Below are 23,393 nucleotides of genomic sequence, written 5' to 3'. Positions count from 1 at the left end.
CAGCATCAAGCGGCTGCACCAGGGAGAACCCAGAGCCAAGAGACCAGGGAGCCGCAAGGCAAGCTCAAGGGTCAGATGCAGCACAATTCAAACAGGGGGCTCGAAGGTGAAGAAGGAGCCCAAGGGTGTCCTTCATGGAGCTGTCAAACAACTTGTACATTAGGAGACTCAGCCTCAAGAGGGACATTCTTGCCAACTTGGCAGAACCTGTAGAAGGAAGAACATGTCGAAGGAGGGCACCCCCTCCCTGTGGCCTCCCTACGGGATCGTTCCAGGGCTCAACGGATGACCTGTGTGGCATCTCGCGTCATCCGCCCACAAATACATCCATGAAGCCATGAATGCACCTTATGCCAGGGTATCGGACTACATTACTTTAAAACTGGACCAGGCCCAATCTGGATGAGAGGACTGCGGGATTCGGCACCATAGATGGTCTTTCACAGATGCAGGGGGTCATTGATTGCACTCATGTGGCTTTAAGTGCTTTGTGGCACCAGGGAGTCTTGTTTATTAACAGGAAGGGGTTCCAATCCTTTAATGTCCAAATGGTCTGTGACAACCAGATGAAGATCATGCATGTGTGTGTATGTTTTCCTGGGAATTTGCAAGATAGCTTCATGACAGAGCAATCTCAAATCCCTGGTATAGTCGAGAGTCACCCCAGGCTGCAGGGTTGGATAGTTGGGGACAAGGGATACCCGCTGAGGATTTGGCTGATATGCTAATGTGGAGGCCTGAGACTGATGCAGAGGCCGATTACAAAGAGGCTCACAGTGTCACCCGGTCTGTGATTGAGTAGTGCATGGGCTGCTTAAGATGTGCTACCGCTGCATCGACAGGTCAGGTGGGGTTCTGCAGCGCAGCCTCAGAAGGTCTCTCACATCATCGTGGTCTGCTGAGCCCTACATAACTTGGCGCAGCAGCAGGCCGAAGTCCTTGAGAATGATGACCAGGAGATGCGGAATGAGGAAGATGTCCAGGAGGGAGTGAAGGGAGAGGCCAAAGGATGGAGCCAGAGGATGGAGCGTTTGCATGTGCAGGACAATGGGTGCCCTTGTCACTTCCCATAAGACTATAAGATAGTGGATCAGAATTAGGCCATTCAGCTCAGCGAACCTACTCCACCATTCGATCATGGCTGATATGTTTCTCATCCCCATTCTCTTGCCTTCTCCCAATAACCCCTGATCCACCTAATAATCAAGAACCTATCTATCTCTGTCTTAAAGACACTCAGTGACTTGGCCTCCACAGCCTTTACGCTTTGCACAATAGGACCATCATGTTGTCCTAACAGCTCTACAATCCCCCCCAGTCTCATGACCCCTCGCAGATCAAGGGAGGAGGTCTGCATGAAAACCAAGTCTTCAGGGAGCTGGGCCTGGGAGCCCTTGTGCCTGCTTTAGCCTGTCAGTGCAGGAGGGTGATGATGACTTGCAGTGAGGAAATCTGATACTCCTCAGCTTTTGCTTGTGTCTGACTCCTGTCTATCTGCTTCCAGCCAATGACTCCCAGCTGAATCCTGGGATCCAGTACACTTTCGACTGTCTGATCCCTGTGACGTTTCTGTCGAGGATGGCCGAGAACGGGGAGTGGGGGCACTGCTGGTTGAAGGCCGAGGCTCACTAGTTGATGTTCCTGCAAAGCAAGAGTCATGGCATTAGTACCTGAACTGGTCAAGGCTTTGGAAAACAAAAAACTCACTTGAGCTGGTCATCTCAATGAAGTTGCAGTAGCTCCTCACTTTTCTCTCACAGGCCAATCTCGCTGTCTGTGCTGGCCTGCTGCTGTTCCTCCCCTGTGAGCTCCATGGCCCAAACTCAAAAGAAGTCAGGATTATCAGCTCGGGCATTCAACAGCCTGTCTTCTCTCTCTCAAGAGAGCAAGGCTGGTGGATGAGATTCTGAGCATGGATCAGAAGGACTCAGTGGCGCCAGAGGAAGGGTTGTTAAAGGAGGCAGAGGCTCCAGATGGAGTTTGGGTGGTGTCCACGGGGAAGTTGGTAGGGCAATTGCGGAAGGCCAGTGTACGAGTACAGGGAAAAGACGAGTCAGGATAGTCTACACCTGGCCCAGAGGGGTACCAATATCCTGGGGGGGAAATTTGCTAATGCTCTTCGGGAGAGTTTAAACTAGTTCAGCAGGGGCTTGGGAACCTGAATTGTAGCTCCAGTATACAGGAGGTTGAGAGTAGTGAGGTCATGAGTAAGGTTTCAAAGTTGCAGGAGTGTACCGGCAAGCAGGAAGGTGGTTTAAAGTGTGTCTTCTTCAATGCCAGGAGCATCCGGAATAAGGTGGGTGAACTTGCGGCATGGGTTGGTACCTGGGACTTCGATGTTGTGGCCATTTCGGAGACATGGATAGAGCAGGGACAGGAATGGTTGTTGCAGGTGCCGCGGTTTAGATATTTCAGTAAACTCAGGGAAGGTGGTAAAAAGAGGGTGAGGGGTGGCATTGTTCGTCAAGGACAGTATTACGGTGGCAGAAAGGACGTTTGATGAGGACTAGTCTACTGAGGTAGTATGGGCTGAGGCTAGAAACAGGAAAGGAGAGGTCACCCTGTTAGGGGTTTTCTATAGGCCTCCGAAAAGTTCCAGAGATGTAGAGGAAAGGATTGCAAAGCTGATTCTGGATAGGAGCGAAAGCAACAGGGTAGTTGTTATGGGGGACTTTAACTTTCCAAATATTGACTGGAAACGCTATAGTTCGAGTACTTTAGATGGGTCCGTTTTTGTCCAATGTGTGCAGGAGGGTTTCCTGACACAGTATGTAGATAGGCCAATGAGAGGCGAGGCCGTATTGGATTTGGTACTGGGTAATGAACCAGGACAGGTGTTAGATTTGGAGGTTGGTGAGCACTTTGGTGATAGTGACCACAATTTGATTACGTTTACTTTAGTGATGGAAAGGGATAGGTATATACCGCAGGGCAAGAGTTATATCTGGGGGAAAGGCAATTATGATGCGATGAGGCAAGACTTAGGATGCATCAGATGGAGAGGAAAACTGCAGGGGATGGGCACAATGGAAATGTGGAGCTTGTTCAAGGAACAGCTACTGCGTGTCCTTGATAAGTATGTAACTGTCAGGCAGGGGGGAAGTGGTCGAGCAAGGGAACCGTGGTTTACTAAAACTGTCGAAACACGTGTCAAGAGGAATAAGGAGGCTTATGTAAAGATGAGACATGAAGGTTCAGTTAGGGTGCTCAAGAGTTACAAGTTAGCTAGGAAGGACCTAAAGAGAGAGCTAAGAAGAGCCAGGAGGGGACATGAGAAGTCTTTGGCAGGTAGGATCAAGGATAACCCTAAAGTTTTCTATAGATATGTCAGGAGTAAACGAATGACTAGGGTAAGAGTAGGGCCAGGCAAGGACAGTAGTGGGAAGTTGTGCTTGGAGTCCGAGGAGATAGGAGAGGTGCTAAATGAATATTTTTCATCAGTATTCACACAGGAAAAAGACAATGTTGTCGAGGAGAATACTGAGATTCAGGCTACTAGACTAGACGGGATTGAGGTTCATAAGGAGGAGGTGTTAGCAATTCTGGAAAATGTGAAAATAGATAAGTCCCCTGGGCCGGAGGGATTTATCCTAGGATTCTCTGGGAAGCTAGGGAGGAGATTGCTGAGCCTTTGATCTTGAAGTCATCTTTGTCTACAGGAATAGTGCAGAAGACTGGAGGATAGCAAATGTTGTCTCCTTGTTCAAGAAGGGGAGTAGAGACAACCCAGGTAACTATAGACCAGTGAGCCTTACTTCTGTTGTGGGCAAAATCTTGGAAAGGTTAATATTTTTTTTTTGTTAAATATTTTATTGAAAATTTTTGGTCAACCAACACAGTACATTGTGCATCCTTTACACAATATTATAACAACACAAATAACAATGACCTATTTTATAAACAAAAAATGAATAAATAATAAATACCAAAAATGAAAACTAGCCCTAATTGGCAACTGCTTGTCACAAGTAACACTCTCCAAAAATATAATTTAACAGTCCAATATATAATTATCTGTAGCAACGACCTATACATACTATACAGTATATATTAACAACCCTGAGAGTCCTTCTGGTTCCTCCTCCCCCCCCCCCCTCCCCGCCCCCCCCCCCCCCCCCCCCGCCCCCCCCCCCCCCCCCCCCCCCCGATCCTGGGCTGCTGCTGCTGCCTTCTTTTTCCCATTCCGTCTATCTTTCTGCGAGGTATTCGACGAACGGTTGCCACCGCCTGGTGAACCCTGAGCTGACCCCCTTAGGACGAACTTAATCCGCTCTAGCTTTATAAACCAAGCCATGTCATTTATCCAGGTCTCCACCCCCGGGGCTTGGCTTCTTTCCACATTAGCAAATCCTGCGCCGGGCTACTAGGGACGCAAAGGCCAAAACATCGGCCTCTCTCGCCTCCTGCACTCCCGCTCTTGTGCAACCCCAAATATAGCCAACCCCCAGCTTGGTTCGACCCGGACTCCTACTACTTTTGAAAGCACCTTTGTCACCCCCATCCAAAACCCCTGTAGTGCCGGGCATGACCAAAACATATGGGTATGATTCGCTGGGCTCTCGAGCACCTCGCACACCTATCCTCCACCCCAAAAATTTACTGAGCCGTGCTCCAGTCATATGCGCCCTGTGTAATACCTTAAACTGAATCAGGCTTAGCCTGGCACACGAGGACGACGAGTTACCCTGCTTAGGGCATCTGCCCACAGCCCCTCCTCGATCTCCTCCCCCAGCTCTTCTTCCCATTTCCCTTTTAGTTCATCTACCATAGTCTCCCCTTCGTCCCTCATTTCCCTATATATATCTGACACCTTACCATCCCCCACCCATGTCTTTGAGATCACTCTGTCCTGCACCTCTTGTGTCGGGAGCTGCGGGAATTCCCTCACCTGTTGCCTCGCAAAAGCCCTCAGTTGCATATACCTGAATGCATTCCCTTGGGCAACCCATATTTCTCGGTCAGCGCTCCCAGACTCGCGAACTTCCCATCCACAAACAGATCTTTCAGTTGCGTTATTCCTGCTCTTTGCCACATTCCATATCCCCCATCCATTCCCCCCGGGGCAAACCTATGGTTGTTTCTTATCGGGACCCCCCAAGGCTCCAGTCTTTCCCCTATGCCGTCTCCACTGTCCCCAAATCTTCAGTGTAGCCACCACCACCGGGCTTGTGGTGTAGTTCCTCGGTGAGAACGGCAATGGGGCTGTCACCATAGCCTGTAGGCTAGTCCCCCCTACAGGACGCCCTCTCTAATCTCTTCCACGCCGCTCCCTCCTCCTCTCCCATCCACTTACTCACCATTGAAATATTAGCGGCCCAATAATACTCACTTAGGCTCGGTAGTGCCAGCCCCCCCCCATCCCTGCTACGCTGTAAGAATCCCTTCCTCACTCTCGGGGTCTTCCCGGCCCACACAAAACCCATGATGCTCTTTTCAATCCTTTTAAAAAAAGCCTTCGTGATCACCACCGGAGGCACTGAAACACAAAGAGGAATCTCGGGAGGACCACCATCTTAACCGCCTGCACCCTCCCTGCCATTGACAGGGATACCATATCCCATCTCTTGAAATCCTCCTCCATCTTTTCCACCAACCGCGTTAAATTTAACCTATGCAATGTGCCCCAATTCTTAGCTATCTGGATCCCCAGGTAACGAAAGTCCCTTGTTACCTTCCTCAACGGTAGGTCCTCTATTTCTCTACTCTGCTCCCCTGGATGCACCACAAACAACTCACTTTTCCCCATGTTCAATTTATACCCTGAAAACTCCCCAAACTCCCCAAGTATCCGCATTATTTCTGGCATCCCCTCCGCCGGGTCCGCCACGTATAGTAGCAAATCGTCCGCATACAAAGATACCCGGTGCTCTTCTCCTCCCCTAAGTACTCCCCTCCACTTCTTGGAACCCCTCAACGCTATCGCCAGGGGCTCAATCGCCAGTGCAAACAATAATGGGGACAGAGGGCATCCCTGCCTTGTCCCTCTATGGAGCCGAAAATATGCAGATCCCCGTCCATTCGTGACCACGCTCGCCACTGGGGCCCTATACAACAGCTGCACCCATCTAACATACCCCTCTCCAAAACCAAATCTCCTCAACACCTCCCACAAATAATCCCACTCCACTCTATCAAATGCTTTCTCGGCATCCATCGCCACTACTATCTCCGTTTCTCCCTCTGGTGGGGCCATCATCATTACCCCTAACAACCTCCGTATATTCGTGTTCAGCTGTCTCCCCTTCACAAACCCAGTTTGGTCCTCGTGGACCACCCCCGGGACACATTCCTCTATTCTCATTGCCATTACCTTGGCCAGGACCTTGGCATCTACATTTAGGAGGGAAATAGGTCTATGCGGGTCCTTTTCCTTCTTTAAGAGAAGCGATATCGTTGCTTCAGACATAGTCGGGGGCAGTTGTCCCCTTTCCTTTGCCTCATTAAAGGTCCTCGTCAGTACCGGGGCGAGCAAGTCCACATATTTTCTATAGAATTCGACTGGGAATCCATCCGGTCCCGGGGCCTTTCCCGCCTGCATGCTCCTAATTCCTTTCACCAATTCTTCGACCTCGATCTGTGCTCCCAGTCCCACCCTTTCCTGCTCTTCCACCTTGGGAAATTCCAGCCGATCCAAGAAGCCCATCATTCTCTCCCTCCCATCCGGGGGTTGAGCTTCATATAATTTTTTAGAAAATGTCTTGAACACTCCATTCACTCTCTCCGCTCCCCGCTCCATCTCTCCTTCCTCATCCCTCACTCCCCCTATTTCCCTCGCTGCTCCCCTTTTCCTCAATTGGTGTGCCAGCAACCTGCTCGCCTTCTCCCCATATTCGTACTGTACACCCTGTGCCTTCCTCCATTGTGCCTCTGCAGTGCCTGTAGTCAGCAAGTCAAATTCTACATGTAGCCTTTGCCTTTCCCTGTACAGTCCCTCCTCCGGTGCTTCCGCATATTGTCTGTCCACCCTCAAAAGTTCTTGCAGCAACCGCTCCCGTTCCTTACTCTCCTGCTTCCCTTTATGTGCCCTTATTGATATCAGCTCCCCTCTAACCACCGCCTTCAACGCCTCCCAGACCACTCCCACCTGGACCTCCCCATTATCATTGAGTTCCAAGTACTTTTCAATGCACCCCCTCACCCTTAGACACACACCCTCATCTGCCATTAGTCCCATGTCCATTCTCCAGGGTGGGCGCCCTCCTGTTTCCTCCCCTATCTCCAGGTCCACCCAGTGTGGAGCGTGATCCGAAATGGCTATAGCCGTATACTCCGTTTCCCTCACCTTCGGGATCAATGCCCTACCCAGCACAAAAAAGTCTATTCGCGAGTAGACTTTATGGACATAGGAGAAAAACGAGAACTCCTTACTCCTAGGTCTGCTAAATCTCCACGGGTCTACACCTCCCATCTGCTCCATAAAATCTTTAAGTACCTTGGCTGCTGCCGGCCTCCTTCCAGTCCTGGACTTCGACCTATCCAGCCCTGGTTCCAACACCGTATTAAAATCTCCCCCCATTATCAGCTTTCCCATCTCTAGGTCCGGAATGCGTCCTAGCATCCGCCTCATAAAATTGGCATCATCCCAGTTCGGGGCATATACGTTTACCAAAACCACTGTCTCCCCCTGTAGTTTGCCACTCACCATCACGTATCTGCCCCCGTTATCCACCACTATAGTCTTTGCCTCGAACATTACCCGCTTCCCCACTAATATAGCCACCCCCCTGTTTTTCGCATCTAGCCCCGAATGGAACACCTGCCCCACCCATCCTTTGCGTAGCCTAACCTGGTCTATCAGTTTCAGGTGCGTTTCCTGTAACATAACCACATCTGCCTTAAGTTTCTTAAGGTGTGCGAGTACCCGTGCCCTCTTTATCGGCCCGTTCAGCCTTCTCACGTTCCACGTGATCAGCCGAGTTGAGGGGCTTCCTACCCCCCCCCCCCCCCCTTGTCGATTAGCCATCACCTTTTTCCAGCTCCTCACCTGGTTCCCACGCAGCTGTATCTCCCCCCAGGCGGTGCCCCCCCACCCATCCTCTCCCATACCAGCTCCCCCCTCTCCCCAGCAGCAGCAACCCAGTAATTCCCCCCTCCCACCCCCCCCCGCTAGATCCCCCGCTAGCGTAATTATTCCCCCCATGTTGCTCCCAGAAGTCAGCAAACTCTGGCTGACCTCGGCTTCCCCCCGTGACCTCGGCTCGCACCGTGCGACGCCCCCTCCTTCCTGCTTCTCTATTCCCGCCATGATTATCATAGCGCGGGAACCAAGCCCGCGCTCCTCCCTTGGCCCCGCCCCCAATGGCCAACGCCCCATCTCCTCCACCTCCCCTCCTCCCCCCATCACCACCTGTGGGAGAGAGAAAAGTTACCACATTGCAGGATTAGTACATAAAACCCCTCTTTGCCCCCCACATTCGTCCCACCACTTTGTTCGAACGTTCTTTTTAATAACCCGCTCATTCCAGTTTTTCTCCCACAATAAAAGTCCACGCTTCATCCGCCGTCTCAAAGTAGTGGTGCCTCCCTCGATATGTGACCCACAGTCTTGCCGGTTGCAGCATTCCAAATTTTATCTTCTTTTTATGAAGCACCGCCTTGGCCCGATTAAAGCTCGCCCTCCTTCTCGCCACCTCCGCACTCCAGTCTTGATAAACGCGGATCACCGCGTTCTCCCATTTACTGCTCCGAGTTTTCTTCGCCCATCTAAGGACCATTTCTCTATCCTTAAAACGGAGGAATCTCACCACTATGGCTCTGGGAATTTCTCCTGCTCTCGGTCCTCGCGCCATCACTCGGTATGCTCCCTCCACCTCCAACGGACCCGCCGGGGCCTCCGCTCCCATTAACGAGTGCAGCATCGTGCTCACATATGCCCCGACGTCCGCTCCCTCCACACCTTCAGGAAGACCAAGAATCCTCAGGTTGTTCCTCCTTGCGTTGTTTTCCAGTGCCTCCAACCTTTCCACACATCGTTTCTGATGTGCCTCCTGCGTCTCCGTCTTCACCACCAGGCCCTGTATATCGTCCTCATTCTCGGCTGCCTTTGCCTTCACGACCCGAAGCTCCCGCTCCTGGGTCTTTTGTTCCTCCTTTAGCCCTTCGATCGCCTGTAGTATCGGGGCCAACAGCTCTTTCTTCATTTCCTTTTTGATCTCTTCCACACAGCATTTCAAGAACTCTTGTTGTTCAGGGCCCCATGTTAAACTGCCACCTTCCGACGCCATCTTGGTTTTTGCTTGCCTTCCTTGCCGCTGTTCTAAAGGATCCACTGCAATCTGGCCACTCTCTCCTCCTTTTTCCATCCGTATCCAGGGGGGATTCCCTTCTGGTTTACCGCACAGTGTTTTTAGCCGTCAAAATTGCCGTTGGGGCTCCTATCAAGAGCCCAAAAATCCGTTTCACAGGGAGCTGCCGAAACGTGCGACTTAGCTGGTCATCGCCGCACCTGGAAACGGAAAGGTTTATAAGAGATAGGATGTATAATCATCTGGAAAGGAATAATTTGATTAGAGATAGTCAACACGGTTTTGTGAAGGGTAGGTCGTGCCTCACAAACCTTATTGAGTTCTTTGAGAATGGTGACCAAACAGATGGATGAGAGTAAAGCAGTTGATGTGGTGTATATGGATTTCAGTAAAGCGTTTGATAAGGTTCCCCACGGTAGGCTACTGCAGAAAAAATGTAAGCATGGGATTCAGGGAGATTTCGCAGTTTGGATCAGAAATTGGCTAGCTGGAAGAAGACAAAGGGTGGGGTGGTTGATGGGAAATGTTCAGACTGGAGTCCAGTTACTAGTGGTGTACCACAAGGATCTGTTTTGGGGCCACTGCTGTTTGTCATTTTTATAAATGACCTGGAGGGGGGCGTAGAAGGATGGGTGAGTAAATTTGCAGATGACACTAAAGTCGGTGGAGTTTTGGACAGTGAGGAAGGATGTTACAAGTTACAGAGGGACATAGATAAGCTGCAGCGCTGGGCTGAGAGGTGGCAAATGAAGTTTAATGCAGAAAAGTATGAGGTGATTCATTTTGGAAGGAATAACAGGAAGACAGAGTCCTGGGCTAATGGTAAGATTCTTGGCAGTGTGGATGAGCAGAGAGATCTCGGTGTCCATGTACATAGATCCCTGAAAGTTGCCACCCAGGTTGAGAGGGTTGTTAAGAAGGCGTACGGTGTGTTAGCTTTTATTGGTAGAGGGATTGAGTTTCGGAGCCATGAGGTCATGTTGCAGCTGTACAAAACTCTGGTGCGGCCGCATTTGGAGTATTGCGTGCAATTCTGGTCGCCGCATTATAGGAAGGATGTGGATGCATTGGAAAGGGTGCAGAGGAGATTTACCAGAATGTTGCCTGGTATGGAGGGAAGATCTTATGAGGAAAGGCTGAGGGACTTGAGGCTGTTTTCGTTAGAGAGAAGAAGGTTAAGAGGTGACTTAATTAAGGCATACAAGATGATCAGAGGATTAGATAGGGTGGACAGTGAGAGCCTTTTTCTATGTCCTATGTTCTATAGACGCTGGCACAGCAGCTGAGGAAGCAGGCTGCATTGAAGGAGATTGGTCGAGTGCTGATGAGAAGGGTAAAATAGTGTCAGACCCAGAGAGGGTGAATTGGGTATTTGAGGCCTTCTACAGAAGGCTGTGCGAGTCGGAGCATCTGCCCGGGGAGGACGGGATGAGATGGTTCCTGAATGGTTTAGAGTTCCCTAGGGTGGAGGAGAAGAGGGTACAGGAATTGGGCCTGATTGGGCTGAGGGTGGTGATGGACAACTTTGGTGCGATGCAGGCAGGTAAAGCTCCGGAGCTGGGCAGGTTCCCAGTGGAGTTTTAAAAGAGGTTTGGTGCGGAGTTGGGGCCTTTGCTAGTGAGGATGTACAATGAGGCGAGAGGTAGGGAGCCCTCCCGAAAATTGTTGCAGGCGCCTATTTCCCTGATGTTGAAGAAAGATAAGGACACAGAACAGTGTGGGTCGTACCGACCAATTTCGCTGCTTATTGTTGACGCAAAGGTGTTAGTGTCGCGGATAGAGGATTGTGTACTGGGGTGATAGGGGAGGACAGACGGAATTTGTGAAGAGGCGGTAGTTGTCGGCGGATGTGCATAGGCTGCTTAATGTCATTATGATGCCCTCGGAGGGGCAGGAGGTAGAAGTGGTGGTGGCAATGGATGCGGAGAAGGCCTTCGATCAGGTGGAGTTGGTGTATCTGTTGGAGGTGCTAGGTCAGTTCAGATTTGACCAGGGGTTCACAGAGTGGGTTTGGGTGCTGTACAAGGCACAGATGGCAAGTGTCTGAACGAACAAGACGAGTTTGGGGTACTTTGGGCTGCACCGGTGGATGAGGGTGCCCGCCTCCCCCTTACTTTTCATCTTGGTGATAGAGCCACTGATGGTGGCACTTAGGGCGTCGAGGGGTTGGAAAGGGATTAAGCAGGTGGGGTGGGGGGGGGGGGGGGGGGGGGGGGAGGAAGAGCACAAATTCTCGCTGCATGCAGACGGTTTGTTATATATTTCGGACCTGGTGGGCAACTTTGAAAGGATCATGGCGATTTTGAGGGAATTTGGCCGGTTCTCAGGGTATAAATTGAATATGGGGAAGAGCGAGTTGTTTCCAATTAATGCTAGAGGGCAGGAGAGGAGATTAGGGGAGTTGCTGTTCCGGATAATGGGGGCGGGTTTTCGATATCTAGGATTGAATTTGGCGCGGCTGGTGGAAGGAATGGAGGTGGATTTGAAGAGAGGGGATGTGTTGCTACTGTCACTGGCTGGGCACAGACAAATAAAATGATAGTGCTGCCCAGGTTCTTGTTCGTGTTCCAGAACCTCCCCGTCTTTGTTCCCAAATCCTTTTTTAGGATGGTTAACAGGATAATGTCGGGGTTTGTGTGGGATGGGAGGACTCTGCGGGTGAGGAGGGTGTTTTTGGAGAAGGGGTGGGTGCGGCTGGCGCTACCAAGTTTGATAAATTATTGGGTGGCAATCATAGCAATGGTGAGGAAATGGGCGGTGGAGGAGGGGGCAGATGGAGGCGACTTCTGAAGGGGGACGAGTCTGAAGGCACTGTTATTGGTGCCCCTTCCGTTCTCGCCGGTCTGGTACTCCGTGAGCCCAGTGGTGGTTTCAACGTTGCGGATATGGAACCAGTGCACTTCGGGTTAAGACGGCATGTTGTAGTTGCCGCCGATATATGATAATCACAGGTTAGTGCTGGCGGGGCTGAATGCGAGGTTCCGGGGATGGCGGGAGGTGGGGATAGATTGCTTCAGCGACTTTTCGATAGGGAGCAAGTTTGCAGGTCGGGAGGAGCTGGAGGAAATGTCTGAGCTGCCCTTTTGTGAGGAGAGAGGTGCCGTCCTTCCCAGGGCTGTCGCCTCCAGTGTTCCAGACAAGCTGTTGTTGGATGATGATATTGGGAGGGGAGGTACAGAGAGTTGATGGATAAGGAGGATGCTCCGGTGGAGGAGATTAAGCCTAAATGGGCGGAGGAGTTGGGTGGGGAGGTGCGGGCCGGGACATGGAAAGAGGCCCCGCAAAGGGTGAACGTGTCCTCGTCGTGTGCGAGGTTAAGCCACATACAGTTTAAGGTGGTGCATAGGGCCAATGTGTCAGTTGTGAGGATGAGTTGGTTCTTTGCGGGGATGGAGGATAAGTATGGATGGTGGTGTCCCGTAAATCACGTCCACATATTCTGGGCGTGTCTGAGGTTGAGGGGGTTGTCAGATGTGATGTCCGAGATTCTAGGTGTATTGGTGGTCCTGAGTCTGGAGATGGCAATATTCGGTATGTCGGAAGATCTGGGTATCCAGGTGGGGAGAAAGGCAGATGTATTGGCCTTTGCTCTCCAGATAGATGGGAGACGGATCTTGTTGTGCTGGCGGGGCTCAGAGCCGCCAAAGGCGGGGGTATGAGAAAGTGACCTGGCAGAATTCCTGCGTTTGGAGAAGGTCAAACTCGCTTTGCGGGAGTCGGAGGAGTGGTTCACCCGGAGGTGGAAATCGTTCTTTGATTTCGTCAAGGTATATTGAGGGGGTCAGTGGGGTGGGGGTGGTCAGGGGCTGGAGAGGGGAATAAGGGGGGACAATTAGGAAGACGGAATGTAGTGGGGTGTTGGTATTGGGGGAGGTTGGGGCTGATGGTTTCTGTTCATGCGGATGTTTGATCTTCTGAGAGTTTCATATATTTATGTAAAATGTCTTGAATAAAAATATTGTTTAAAAAAAGCAGGGAAGAATGCTGAAGGAATGTGATTAGTAAAACTACTTACTTTATTACTATAACCCAAAGTTATAAGTAACAGGAAGACAACAGAATTTGGGGCGGCACGGTAGCACAGTGGTTAGCACAGTAATTTCACAGCTCCAGGGTCCCAGGTTCGATTCTCGGCTTGAGTCACTGTCTGTGTGGAGCCTGCACGGTCTCCCTGTGCCTGCGTGGGTTTCCTCCGGGTGCCCTGGTTTCCTCCCAGTCCAAAGATGTGCCGGTTAGGTGGGTTAGCCATGCTAAATTGCCCTTGGTGACCAAAAGGGTTAGATGGGGTTACTGGGATAGGATTGAGGTGTGGGCTTTCCAACGGCAGGCGCAGACTCGATGAGTCGAATGGCCTCCTTCTGCACTGTTGCTTCTATGATTATATTTCAGATTGCATGGTTTATCCTCTGATGCAGAGAGCTGGTAACACAAGTACAATGAGTCTTGAAGATTCTGATGACTTCCATCTACTATTAACCATCCAATTTTAGACTTTCTGGTTCCGCACTCCCTGAAGTATATGTTAGTGGAAAATTAACATCAAGTAATGTAGACAGGTTGATTACTACAAACATTTCTTTTTTTCTATTGCATTATTTATATTTTTCACCTATTAGTTAATTTTGCCTCTTTTGGAGTTTCTTGCCCTAGAGGTACTGTAACTCTGAGTGTGAATATGTGTGTGACTGCATCTCATGCCTTGGTCAGTGGTATTTTGTAACTGGTTGTTAGAGGTTGCCATTATTTCCTGGGGAAGCAGCAGAAAGAACAGAAGGGATGGTAAAGGACTTGGTCCCCCAGTGGAGGAATCTAGTGCCTATGTTCCTTCTTTTAAAAGCCCCAATGTCTACTGATTCACTGATTGTTGGGTAGCACGGTGGTTAGCACCGTTGCTTCACAGCGCCAGAGTCCCAGGTTCAATTTCCGGCTTGGGTCACTGCCTGTGCGGAATCTGCACGTTCTCCCCATGCCTGTGTGGGTTTCCTCTGGGTGCTCTGATTTCCTCCCAATTGGATATTCTGAATTCTCCCTCAGTGTACCCGAACAGGCGCCGGAATGTGGCGACTGCGGGCTTTTCACAGTAACTTCATTGCAGTGTTAATGTAAGCCTACTTTGTGACAATAAAGATTATTATTATTATTGTTGGGCCCTTCTGCCCCTTTTAGTGCCAAACACCTCTTCTGGTGAAATGTCTTGACAGTAGCATTGTTGGGACTTTGAAGCCAGACACTAGCAGGATCCATCTTGGTAGCATGCATCTTATCAAGAGATCATCGTGCATTAGTAATGACCCAGGCAAATGGGTTGGCATTACAGTAAGGATAGCTTTAAATGAGAAAGGGAAAGGCTAATACTTCTAAATCTTCACCTGATGAGGGAAGTTCGCCGTGTGTTTATGTGTCTTTATTTCCACCAATGCCTCACTGTTCCTGATAGCTGTTAGTAATCAGATTGTCCAAAAAAACAGGAGAATGTTTTGTCAGATAATAAGAGGCTATTTGCTTCAAAAGTCAGCTAACTTTGAACAAAATGAACAAAAATATGATGAGAAAGCATTGTTTCTCTCTGTGCTACAACCATGTGCTCACCCCTTCCTATCTCCATCACCTACTCCCCCTCCAGCTCAGCAACCCTCGGAGGATCTCCATGTTCCTCCAATTCAGAGGATGATGCACATGGATTGTGCATTCCTCATTTTCATTCTCGCCCATTGGTAGTTGTGTCTTCAGCTAGTCTCTTGGTTACTAACCTTGCAAATTTGTCCCTGAACGTCTTTGTCTCTCTACCTCTCCTTTCTCTTTTAAGTTTACCTGGAGGATCTACCCATTTGTGCTTTTAGTCACATATCCTAATACCACTTTATATGACTTGGTGTCAAATTTGTTCTTGTGCTGGGCCTTGGGGATGGTTTACTACATTAAAAGCATTCATAAATGCAATTCATCATTGTAATGAGCAGTCTCTTCTGCTTTTCTTTCTCTTTCATATGATCATACAGCCTCTTTATTTAAAAGTGTTCCTCCTGACATGACTTTCACAGTTATTGAGGTGTTTAGATTTGTGAGTGTAATTAATATAATGTGAAATAACAGCATTGTGCTACTTTTACAGGTCAGTCGATAATTGGCTGTAAAGCAGTAACAATTGAAGAGCAAATCTTTATTATAGTTGCACAACTCTTTGGTGATTCTGCCATTTACAAATATGACGACAGCTGGACCAAATTTGTGAAATTTCAAGAGATCAAAGTTTCCAAAATTTCAAAGCCAAATGATATTGAGGCTTTCCAGATCGATAATGAGTGGTTCTTTATTATAGTTGACAGTTCAAAAGCTGGGTTATCAACAATATATAAATGGAGCGGCAAAGGCTTCTATTCCTATCAGACTCTGCATGAATGGTTCAGAGACACAGACTCAGAATATGTCAATATTGATGGGAAATCATGTTTAATATTAACAAGTCGGTCACAAGATCCAGCCATCTTTGAATGGAACCAGAAAACAAAGCAGTTTGTTCAACAAAGTGTAATGAAACATATGGAGGATGTTATCGCTGTGAAAAGTTTTAGAATTAAAAATGACCTGTTCATCTGCCTGACAAGATTTATTGGAGATTCTAAAATAATGAAATGGAATACAACACAGTTTATTGAAGTGCAAGATCTTCCTTCGCGAGGCTCAATGACACTGCAGCCATTTTCATTCAAGGATCGCCACTATTTGATTGTAGGAAGTGACTACACTTTCTCTCAGATTTACATTTGGGATAGTCAAAAGAAAGCCTTCACAAAATTTGAGGAAATGTATGTACAGGCCCCTCGGTCGTTTACTTCTGTATCCACAGATCGAATGGATTTTTTATTTGCTGCAAGTTTTAAAGGCAACACTCAAATTTTTGAGCATGCAATTGTTGATTTGAGTCTGTAACTTGATGAAAAGGTACTGTAATCAAAATAAAAGGTGAGTTAGATGGCTATTAAATCTTTAGAAGCAGAGGGAACTGAAGTAAATGTAAAGTGTTAAATTACAGATGTACAATGAGGAAAAAACAGAAATATAAAAACTGAACAATCAGGTAGTCTTTTTCTTTCTGTGTCTGGTGACTTTCTTTTTAGGAGAAGCTGAAGCAGAAGATAGGTCATGATTTTCATTCCCTAATATTTGGCAAGTTTTAAGTTCCATTTACTGACTTCCTCTAAATTGCCAAACTCAGAACCAAAAAGGTATTTATCGATTATAACAAAATGATTTAAAAAACTTGCAATCCTTTTAGTCAGTACATTATTCCACAGTACCAAAAGTATTTATGAAATTAACTCTTGGTCATTATTAACATATGTTCTATGATTACGATATGCATATATGCATATTACAATTCTAACATGTAATGTCAGTTAAGCAATAAATATGTCAAAGTTGTATGTAACCTACAGCAAAATAAAATACTCTTCCTGAATTAACACTGTGCTGACTGATTATATTGGTAGTAGTGTTAAGTACCATTTACACAACTTGTTTAAAGAGGCAGATTTTGCTGGTTGCATAGGATTTATTTTGTAATTTGGTGATTCCAATTGCTGAAATATTCACTTTTACACATGTATGATACATTTTACCTTCTAATTTAGCTTGGCAGAAGCAAATGAACAATGGCGAAATTTACTGAGCAGCAGAATGGCAATTGTGGCGATTCTTCCGTAAGTGTGTCCATCTGCTTTCATCGTCAGAATGAGTGTGTTTATTTGTGCTGCAACACTAGGGGGTGCACTTGCTATAAAAGTGCAGATGCAGTGTCATGGCCAGATTTTCACAGACACGGGAAGATCTCCAAGTACATCTAAAAATGGTGAGCAGGACCTGGATGCGGAAATTTTGTCTCCATTATCTACAGATCCAAATTTTGGCTGAAGGGGGTGGCGTGTGATTCACACAGGCAGGAAACTCAAACTGAGCAGGGCAGTTGTGCTTAGTGCTAGTTCAAATAGGCCCTATTTTGGCTGTTCTTAACCTGCAGTGTGGGAGTTGTGATTAATTATTGAAGAGTAGATAAGGTTTGTTTAAGTGTCATGTTCTGAAGTTTTTTTAAATACACCACTAGTTAAACATGAAAAAGATGCTCCGCTGGTTGCTTTAAAAAATGCTCTGCTGGACTTCTTTGATTGACATGTCATCTGGTGTAGGTTAGAAAATAAAAGTTATCAAGTGTTCATATAGTTTGAATAGAAGTCCCAAGGTTTATGTTTGAGTTTCAAAAGCTACAGCTATCTCAGTGGGAGATTCTTAGTTCAGAATTTGATTAGCTGTCTTTGATGTGGAGTCTGAATAGAAATTTGTTTTGATAAGTGATTAACCACTTGAGAAGATTTAAAAGTTTTAATTGTTTTTTATGAATCTGAGGCTTTTCACTTTTGTTAATAAATTTAGAGTACCCAATTATTTATTTTTTCCAATTAAGGGGCAATTTAGCGTGGCCAATTCACCTAACCTGCACATCTTTGGGTTGTGGGGGTGAACCCCACACACACGGGGCAAACTCCACACGGACAGAGCCCAGGGCTGGGATTCGAACCCGGGTCCGCAGCGCCATAGTCCTAGTTCTAACCACTGTGCCACATGTCACCTTGGCTTTTCACTTTTAAGTATGTATGAGGAAAAACTGGATTTGATTGTTAGAATTATTTTCACCTCCACGTGGTTCCTGATGTCTTCCAATTGTGGTTACTGGGGGAGTAGGTTGTAGGGGGCATGGAGGATGTGAAGAAGCATGAGGGGTGGTTGGAGAATGAGTTAGCACAGTGTTGTGAGAGGGCATGGAGGTGAGTTCCCATGGAGGTATGAGAGGGCATGGTAGGGTGGGGTGGGCTCCGCAATTTGATAAATCATGGCTGATCTGATTATAACTTCAACTCTACCCGCAATACCTCAACACCCTTATCAATCAAGAATTTATCTAACTCAGCCATGTGGCTGAAAAGAATACAATAGTCCAAATTAATTCATTCTGTGCTGTGAGCATTCTATGATCCTATGTTTACCGTGCCCTTTGACTATGCACCACAAACTCTTTGGTGATTTAATTTCTGCTGATTTCCATCCGAACACAGCCCTTCCAGTCTTTTTTTAAGTTTTCCTTCCGCCCTGCATTCATTTACTTAAAACTTATTTCTAACTTTATTTGGTTCTGTTGAACAGCCCCAGAGTACAGTATCAGTCTCCAGCTGAATGAGACTTTGAAAGGGTTGTGACCTTCGATACTTTACTCTCCACAGCTGTCCCTGCCACCAACATCCATTCTCACAGGATTGTGGACAGTGATTCAAAAAGTGAATTCCGGGACTTCCGGCGGCGGCTATGAGGGAGTAAGTCGCACATTTGTCGGCTCCCGCTCTGGCCGTACTTTTGGACCTGTTTCCCCTGACTTTTTTGTGGTTTTGAGCACTGGCTTTGAAGGCGCAGATAATTTGGTACTGGATCCACACATTGGTGTATGGAATGAAGAACTCCAAGGGATCGAAAAGGAAGAAGATAAGCAAGGGCTGGCTGGAGGTTGCGGCTGAAGACAGTATGGCTGATGTTCGGACCCCTGCTGCGACGGCCCAACCATCAATGGAGGAGTTGATGCAGGTCATCCAAGAGGGCTTTGCTAGACAGAAACGGGACTGTCCTGACCCGATAAAGGAATCGATCGATCGGCTGGAGCACACGCTGGATGCCCAGGATCGGACGACTCAGAAGCTGGAGAAAGCGCTGGTGGACCAGGAGGAGCACCAAACGGTGGTTGAGCTGGAGGTAGGGATGCTGAAGGATCAGCAAAAAAGGCTGCTGGAGAAGGTAGAAGACCTGGAGAATAGAGCTAGCCGGCAGAACTTAAGAATTGTCGGTCTCCCGGAAGGGGCTGATGCTGGCGCGTTTGTGGCGAGTATGTTTCAGAAGCTTCTGGGGAGGGGGTTTTCCCCGACTGTTGGAGGTGGACAGGGCGTACAGGGCGATGGCGAGGAAGCTGCGGCTGGGGGACCCCCCAAGGGCGATGGTGGTTCGGTTCAAAAGGTTTTTGGACAAGGAGTATGTTCTCCAGTGGGCCAAATGTACGCGGAACTGCAAATGGGACAATGGCATTTTGCGTGTGTATCAGGATTTGAGCGTGAAAGTGGCTAGAAGGAGGGCAGGCTTTAACTAAGTTAAGGCGATTCTGTTCAAGAAGAAGGTGAAATTTGGGCTGTTACACCCGGCGTGTCTTTGGGTTACGCACGAGGACCAGCACCATTATTTTGAGTCGCCCGAAGACACGATGGACTTTGTCAAGAAGAAAGGGCTGGTGCTGAACTGAGAACTTTTTGTTTTAAGTTGAAGTTTCCTGAGTGATGTTTATACGTTTTGATTGTCATTTTTCTTTTGCATTTGAGTTTGGTTGAAGATGGGTAAAAGTTATTTGGTTTCTATGGGTTTTTGGTGTTTTGGTGGGGGTGGCTGGTGTGGCTTTTTACTTTTTATTACTTTGATTTGCACTATGGGGGGTTTTCGTTTTGGGTTGCCTCTTATGTTAATTGGGCGATTATTTGGGGTCGGTTTGATGAGGGAAGTGGTGTCGATGGGTGGGGGTGATGGGAGTAGGGAACAATAGGTGGGAGACTTCTTGGTGCCAGAGGTGAGGGTCACCAGGCTAGCTGGGTGAGCTACTCTACGGAAGATCAGTGGGGGGTGTGTATACGGTGAACATATGGCAGGGGTTAGGTTTCAAAGCAGGGTGGGTTACTCTGCTGATGAGGGAGGGACTTAGGTTTTGGGACAGAGAGGAGCTCGGGGGTGGGGGCTGCCAGGAAGGGGGGCCGATGGAGATGCGACGCATGGTCTGGAGACGGGCCCAGGAAAGGGGATGGCTGATCGGTTGGGGGGGGGGGGGGGGGATGGGCCGGTTAAGAGGGCACGTGTGTTCATGCATCTGAGGGCTCTGAAGGCGGACGTGGTAATGTTACAGAAGACACAACTGAAAGTGGCGGATCAAGTCAGGCTGAGGAAGGGTTGGGTCAGTCAGGTCTTTCATTCGGGGCTGGACGCAAAGACTAGAGGGGGGGCGATTTTGATCAATAAGCGGGTGCAATTTCAGGTGGGCAGTATAGTCTCGGACGGGGGGACGGGGACGGGGGGGGGGGGGGGGGGGCGTTATGTCATGGTGTGCGGTAAGCTGGAGGGGAGGAAGGTAGTCTTGGTTAACGTGTACGCGCCAAACTGGGACGATGTGGAATTCATAAAGAGGGTGCTGGGGAAGGTACCTGATCTGGACTCGCACAAGTTGGTTATGGGAGGGGATTTTAATACAGTCATTGACCCCGGCCTGGATCGGGCGTGTTCGAAAACGGGGAGGGTGCCAGCTATGGCAAGGTAACTGATAGGGTTCATGGAACAGATGGGGGGGATCGACCCATGGAGGTTTAGGCAGCCGATGGGAAAGGAGTTTTTTTTTTTTTTTATTCGCAATTTCACAAGGTTTATTCCCGGATTGACTTTTTCATTTTGAGCAGGGATTTGCTGGCGGGGGTGGTGGACACGGGGTATTCGGCCATCACTATTTCGGATCATGCCCCACACTGCGTGGAACTGCAGGTCAGTGAGGAGAGCTTCCAGCGACCGCAATGGAGGTTGGACGTGGGCTTGTTGGCGGACGAGGCGGTGTGCGAGAGGCTGAGGAAGTGTATGCAGAATTACCTGAAGGTTAATGACATGGGGGAAGTCTCAGCAGCGGTGGTCTGGGAGGCGCTGAAGGCAGTGGTGAGAAGGGAGCTGATTTCGATCCGGGCTCATAGGGCAGGACGGATAGGGCAGAAACGGACCGACTGGTTAAGGAGATCCTACAGATAGATAAGAGGTATGCGGCGACCCCGGGGGGTGGAGCTCTTAAGGGAACGTCGGAGGCTGCAGGCGGAGTTCGGGGTGCTGTCCACAGGTAGGGCAGTGGAGCAGCTTAGGAAGGCGAGTGGTGCGTTCTACGAACATGGAGAGAAGGCCAGCAGAATGCTGGCACAGCAACTTCGGAAGAAGGGGCGGCCAGGGAAATAGAGAGGGTGATTGATGGAGATGGGAATTTGGTAGGGGACTCGGCAGGGCTAAACAGGGCATTCAGGGACTTTTACAGTAGGCTCTATTGCTCGGAACCCCCCACGGGGCCTGAGGGGATGAGACGCTTTTTGGACGGACTGACCTTCCCAAGAGTGGGTAGGGAGCTGGTAAATGAGCTGGGGGCCCCGATTAGGGCCGAAGAAATAGTTGAGGGCTTGAAGGCAATGCAGTCGGGTAAAGCCCCGGGGCCGGACGGGTATCCCATGGAATTCTATAAGAAATTCTTGGGGATTTTAGGGCCGTTGCTGGTCAAGGTCTTTAATGAGGCAAGGGATGGAGAGGTGCTGCCCCCATCGATGTCACAGGCCACCATTTCGTTAATTTTGAAGCGGGACATGAACCCGGAGCTATGCGGGTCAGATAGGCTGATCTCACTGCTTAATGTGGACGCCAAGTTGCTGGCCATAGTTTTGGCCTCCAGGATTGAAGATTGTGTGCCGGATGTGATTATGGAGGATCAAACCGGGTTTGTCAAGGGCAGGCAGTTAGTGGCCAATATATGCTCAACGTGATTATGATGCCCCCGGAGAGCAGGGAAGTTGAGGTAGTTGACATAGATTATCATAGAATCTACAGTGCAGAAGGAGGCCATTCGGCACATCGAGTCTGCACCGGCTCTTGGAAAGAGCACCCTACCCAAGGTCAACATCTCCACCCTATCCCCATAACCCAGTAACCCCACCCAACACTAAGGGAAATCTTGTGGCAATGGATGCGGAGAAGGCGTTCGACCGGGTGGAGTGGGACTATTTATGGGAGGTGCTGGGACGATTTGGGTTTGGTAGGGGTTTTATCGACTGGGTTAGGCTGTTGTACCAGGCCCCGGAGGCTAGTGTGAGGATGAATAGGATGACCTCGGACTATTTTAGACTGTATCAGGAGGACAAGACAGGAATGCTCCCTCTCCCCACTCCTGTTTGCGTTAGCTATAGAGCCGCTGGCAATTGCTCCGAGAGCTTCAAAGGGCTGGTTCGGGGGGGGGGGGGGGGGGTGGAACATATGGTCTCACTGTACGCGGACGACCTGCTCTTATACGTATCAGATCCAGGGGCAGGGATGGGTGAAATTATGGTTTCGGGATATAAACTGAATATGACAAAGAGCGAAATGTTTGTAGTCCAGGCGAGGGGGTCAGGAGGGTCGGCTGGGGGAGCTGACGTTTAGGTTAGTAGGGGACAGTGTCAGGTACTTAGGGATACAAGTGGCGTGCAATTGGGGCCGGTTACACAAGTTGAACTTGTCCCAGTTGGTTGAACAGATGAGGAGCGAGTTTCGGAGATGGGATGTGCTACCGCTGTTGTTGGCTGGGAGAGTGCAGATGGTCAAAATGACGGTCCTACCGAGATTTTTATTTGTATTTCAATGTCTCCCAATTTTCATTCCGCGGTCCTTTTTTAAGGGGGTTAACAAAATCATCCTGGGCTTTGTGTGGGCGGGTAAATCCCCGCGAGTGAAGAAGGTGATGCTCGAGCGGAATCGGGGGGAGGGGAGGGCTTGCCCTACCGAATTTCAGTAATTACTACTGGGCGGCTAACATAGCCATGATAAGGAAGTGGGTGGTGGGGGCAAGGTCGGTTTGGGAGCGGATGGAGGCAGCTTCATGTAGGGGCACCAGTCTGGGGGCGTTGATAATGGCACCTCTGCTGTTACCGCCGGCGAGGTACTCCACCAGCCCCGTTGTGGTGGCGGCCTTGAGGATCTGGGGTCAGTGGAGGAGGTACGTTGGAGCAGTGGGAGCAGCAGTCTGGTCCCAAATACGTGACAACCACCGGTTTGCCCCGGGGAGCTTGGATGGGGGGTTTCGAGTATGGCGAAGGGCGGGAATTGAGAGGATGGGGGGTCTGTTCTTAGAGGGGAGCTTCCCTAGCTCAAGGGCGCTGGAGGAGAAGTTTGGGCTGGTCAGGGGGAACAAATTTAGATATTTACAGGTGTGGGGCTTTTTGCGCAGGCAGCTATCATCCTTCCCACTCCTGCCATTAAGGGGGATCCAGAATAGGGTAGTGTCCAGGGGATGGGTGGGAGAGGGGAGCG

General features: G+C 49.1%; 1 protein-coding gene and 1 long non-coding RNA gene across 3 annotated transcripts in view; one reads left to right on the top strand and one right to left on the bottom strand.

Annotated features, from left to right (window-relative positions):
* lgi2a (leucine-rich repeat LGI family, member 2a) overlaps window positions 1-16,696 on the top strand; it is a 134,939-nt gene extending 118,243 nt beyond the window's left edge. For both annotated transcript variants that reach the window (XM_072496505.1, XM_072496506.1), the window contains one exon: window positions 15,358-16,696. In XM_072496505.1, coding sequence (XP_072352606.1) covers window positions 15,358-16,175 — 818 coding nt within the window. In that variant the 3' untranslated portion in view covers window positions 16,176-16,696. The remainder of the gene's footprint in view (window positions 1-15,357) is intronic.
* The window catches only part of LOC140408794 (uncharacterized), a 39,886-nt gene continuing 32,171 nt past the window's right edge, over window positions 15,679-23,393 (bottom strand). The window contains exon 3 of the long non-coding RNA XR_011940203.1: window positions 15,679-16,190. This is a non-coding gene — a long non-coding RNA (uncharacterized lncRNA). The remainder of the gene's footprint in view (window positions 16,191-23,393) is intronic.

Source organism: Scyliorhinus torazame, chromosome 3 (genome assembly GCF_047496885.1).
Source record: "Scyliorhinus torazame isolate Kashiwa2021f chromosome 3, sScyTor2.1, whole genome shotgun sequence".
In the NCBI taxonomy this organism is placed as follows: Eukaryota; Metazoa; Chordata; class Chondrichthyes; order Carcharhiniformes; family Scyliorhinidae; genus Scyliorhinus; species Scyliorhinus torazame.
The sequence above is the reverse complement of the archived record's forward strand: the minus strand, read 5'-3'. Positions and strand labels throughout refer to the sequence as shown.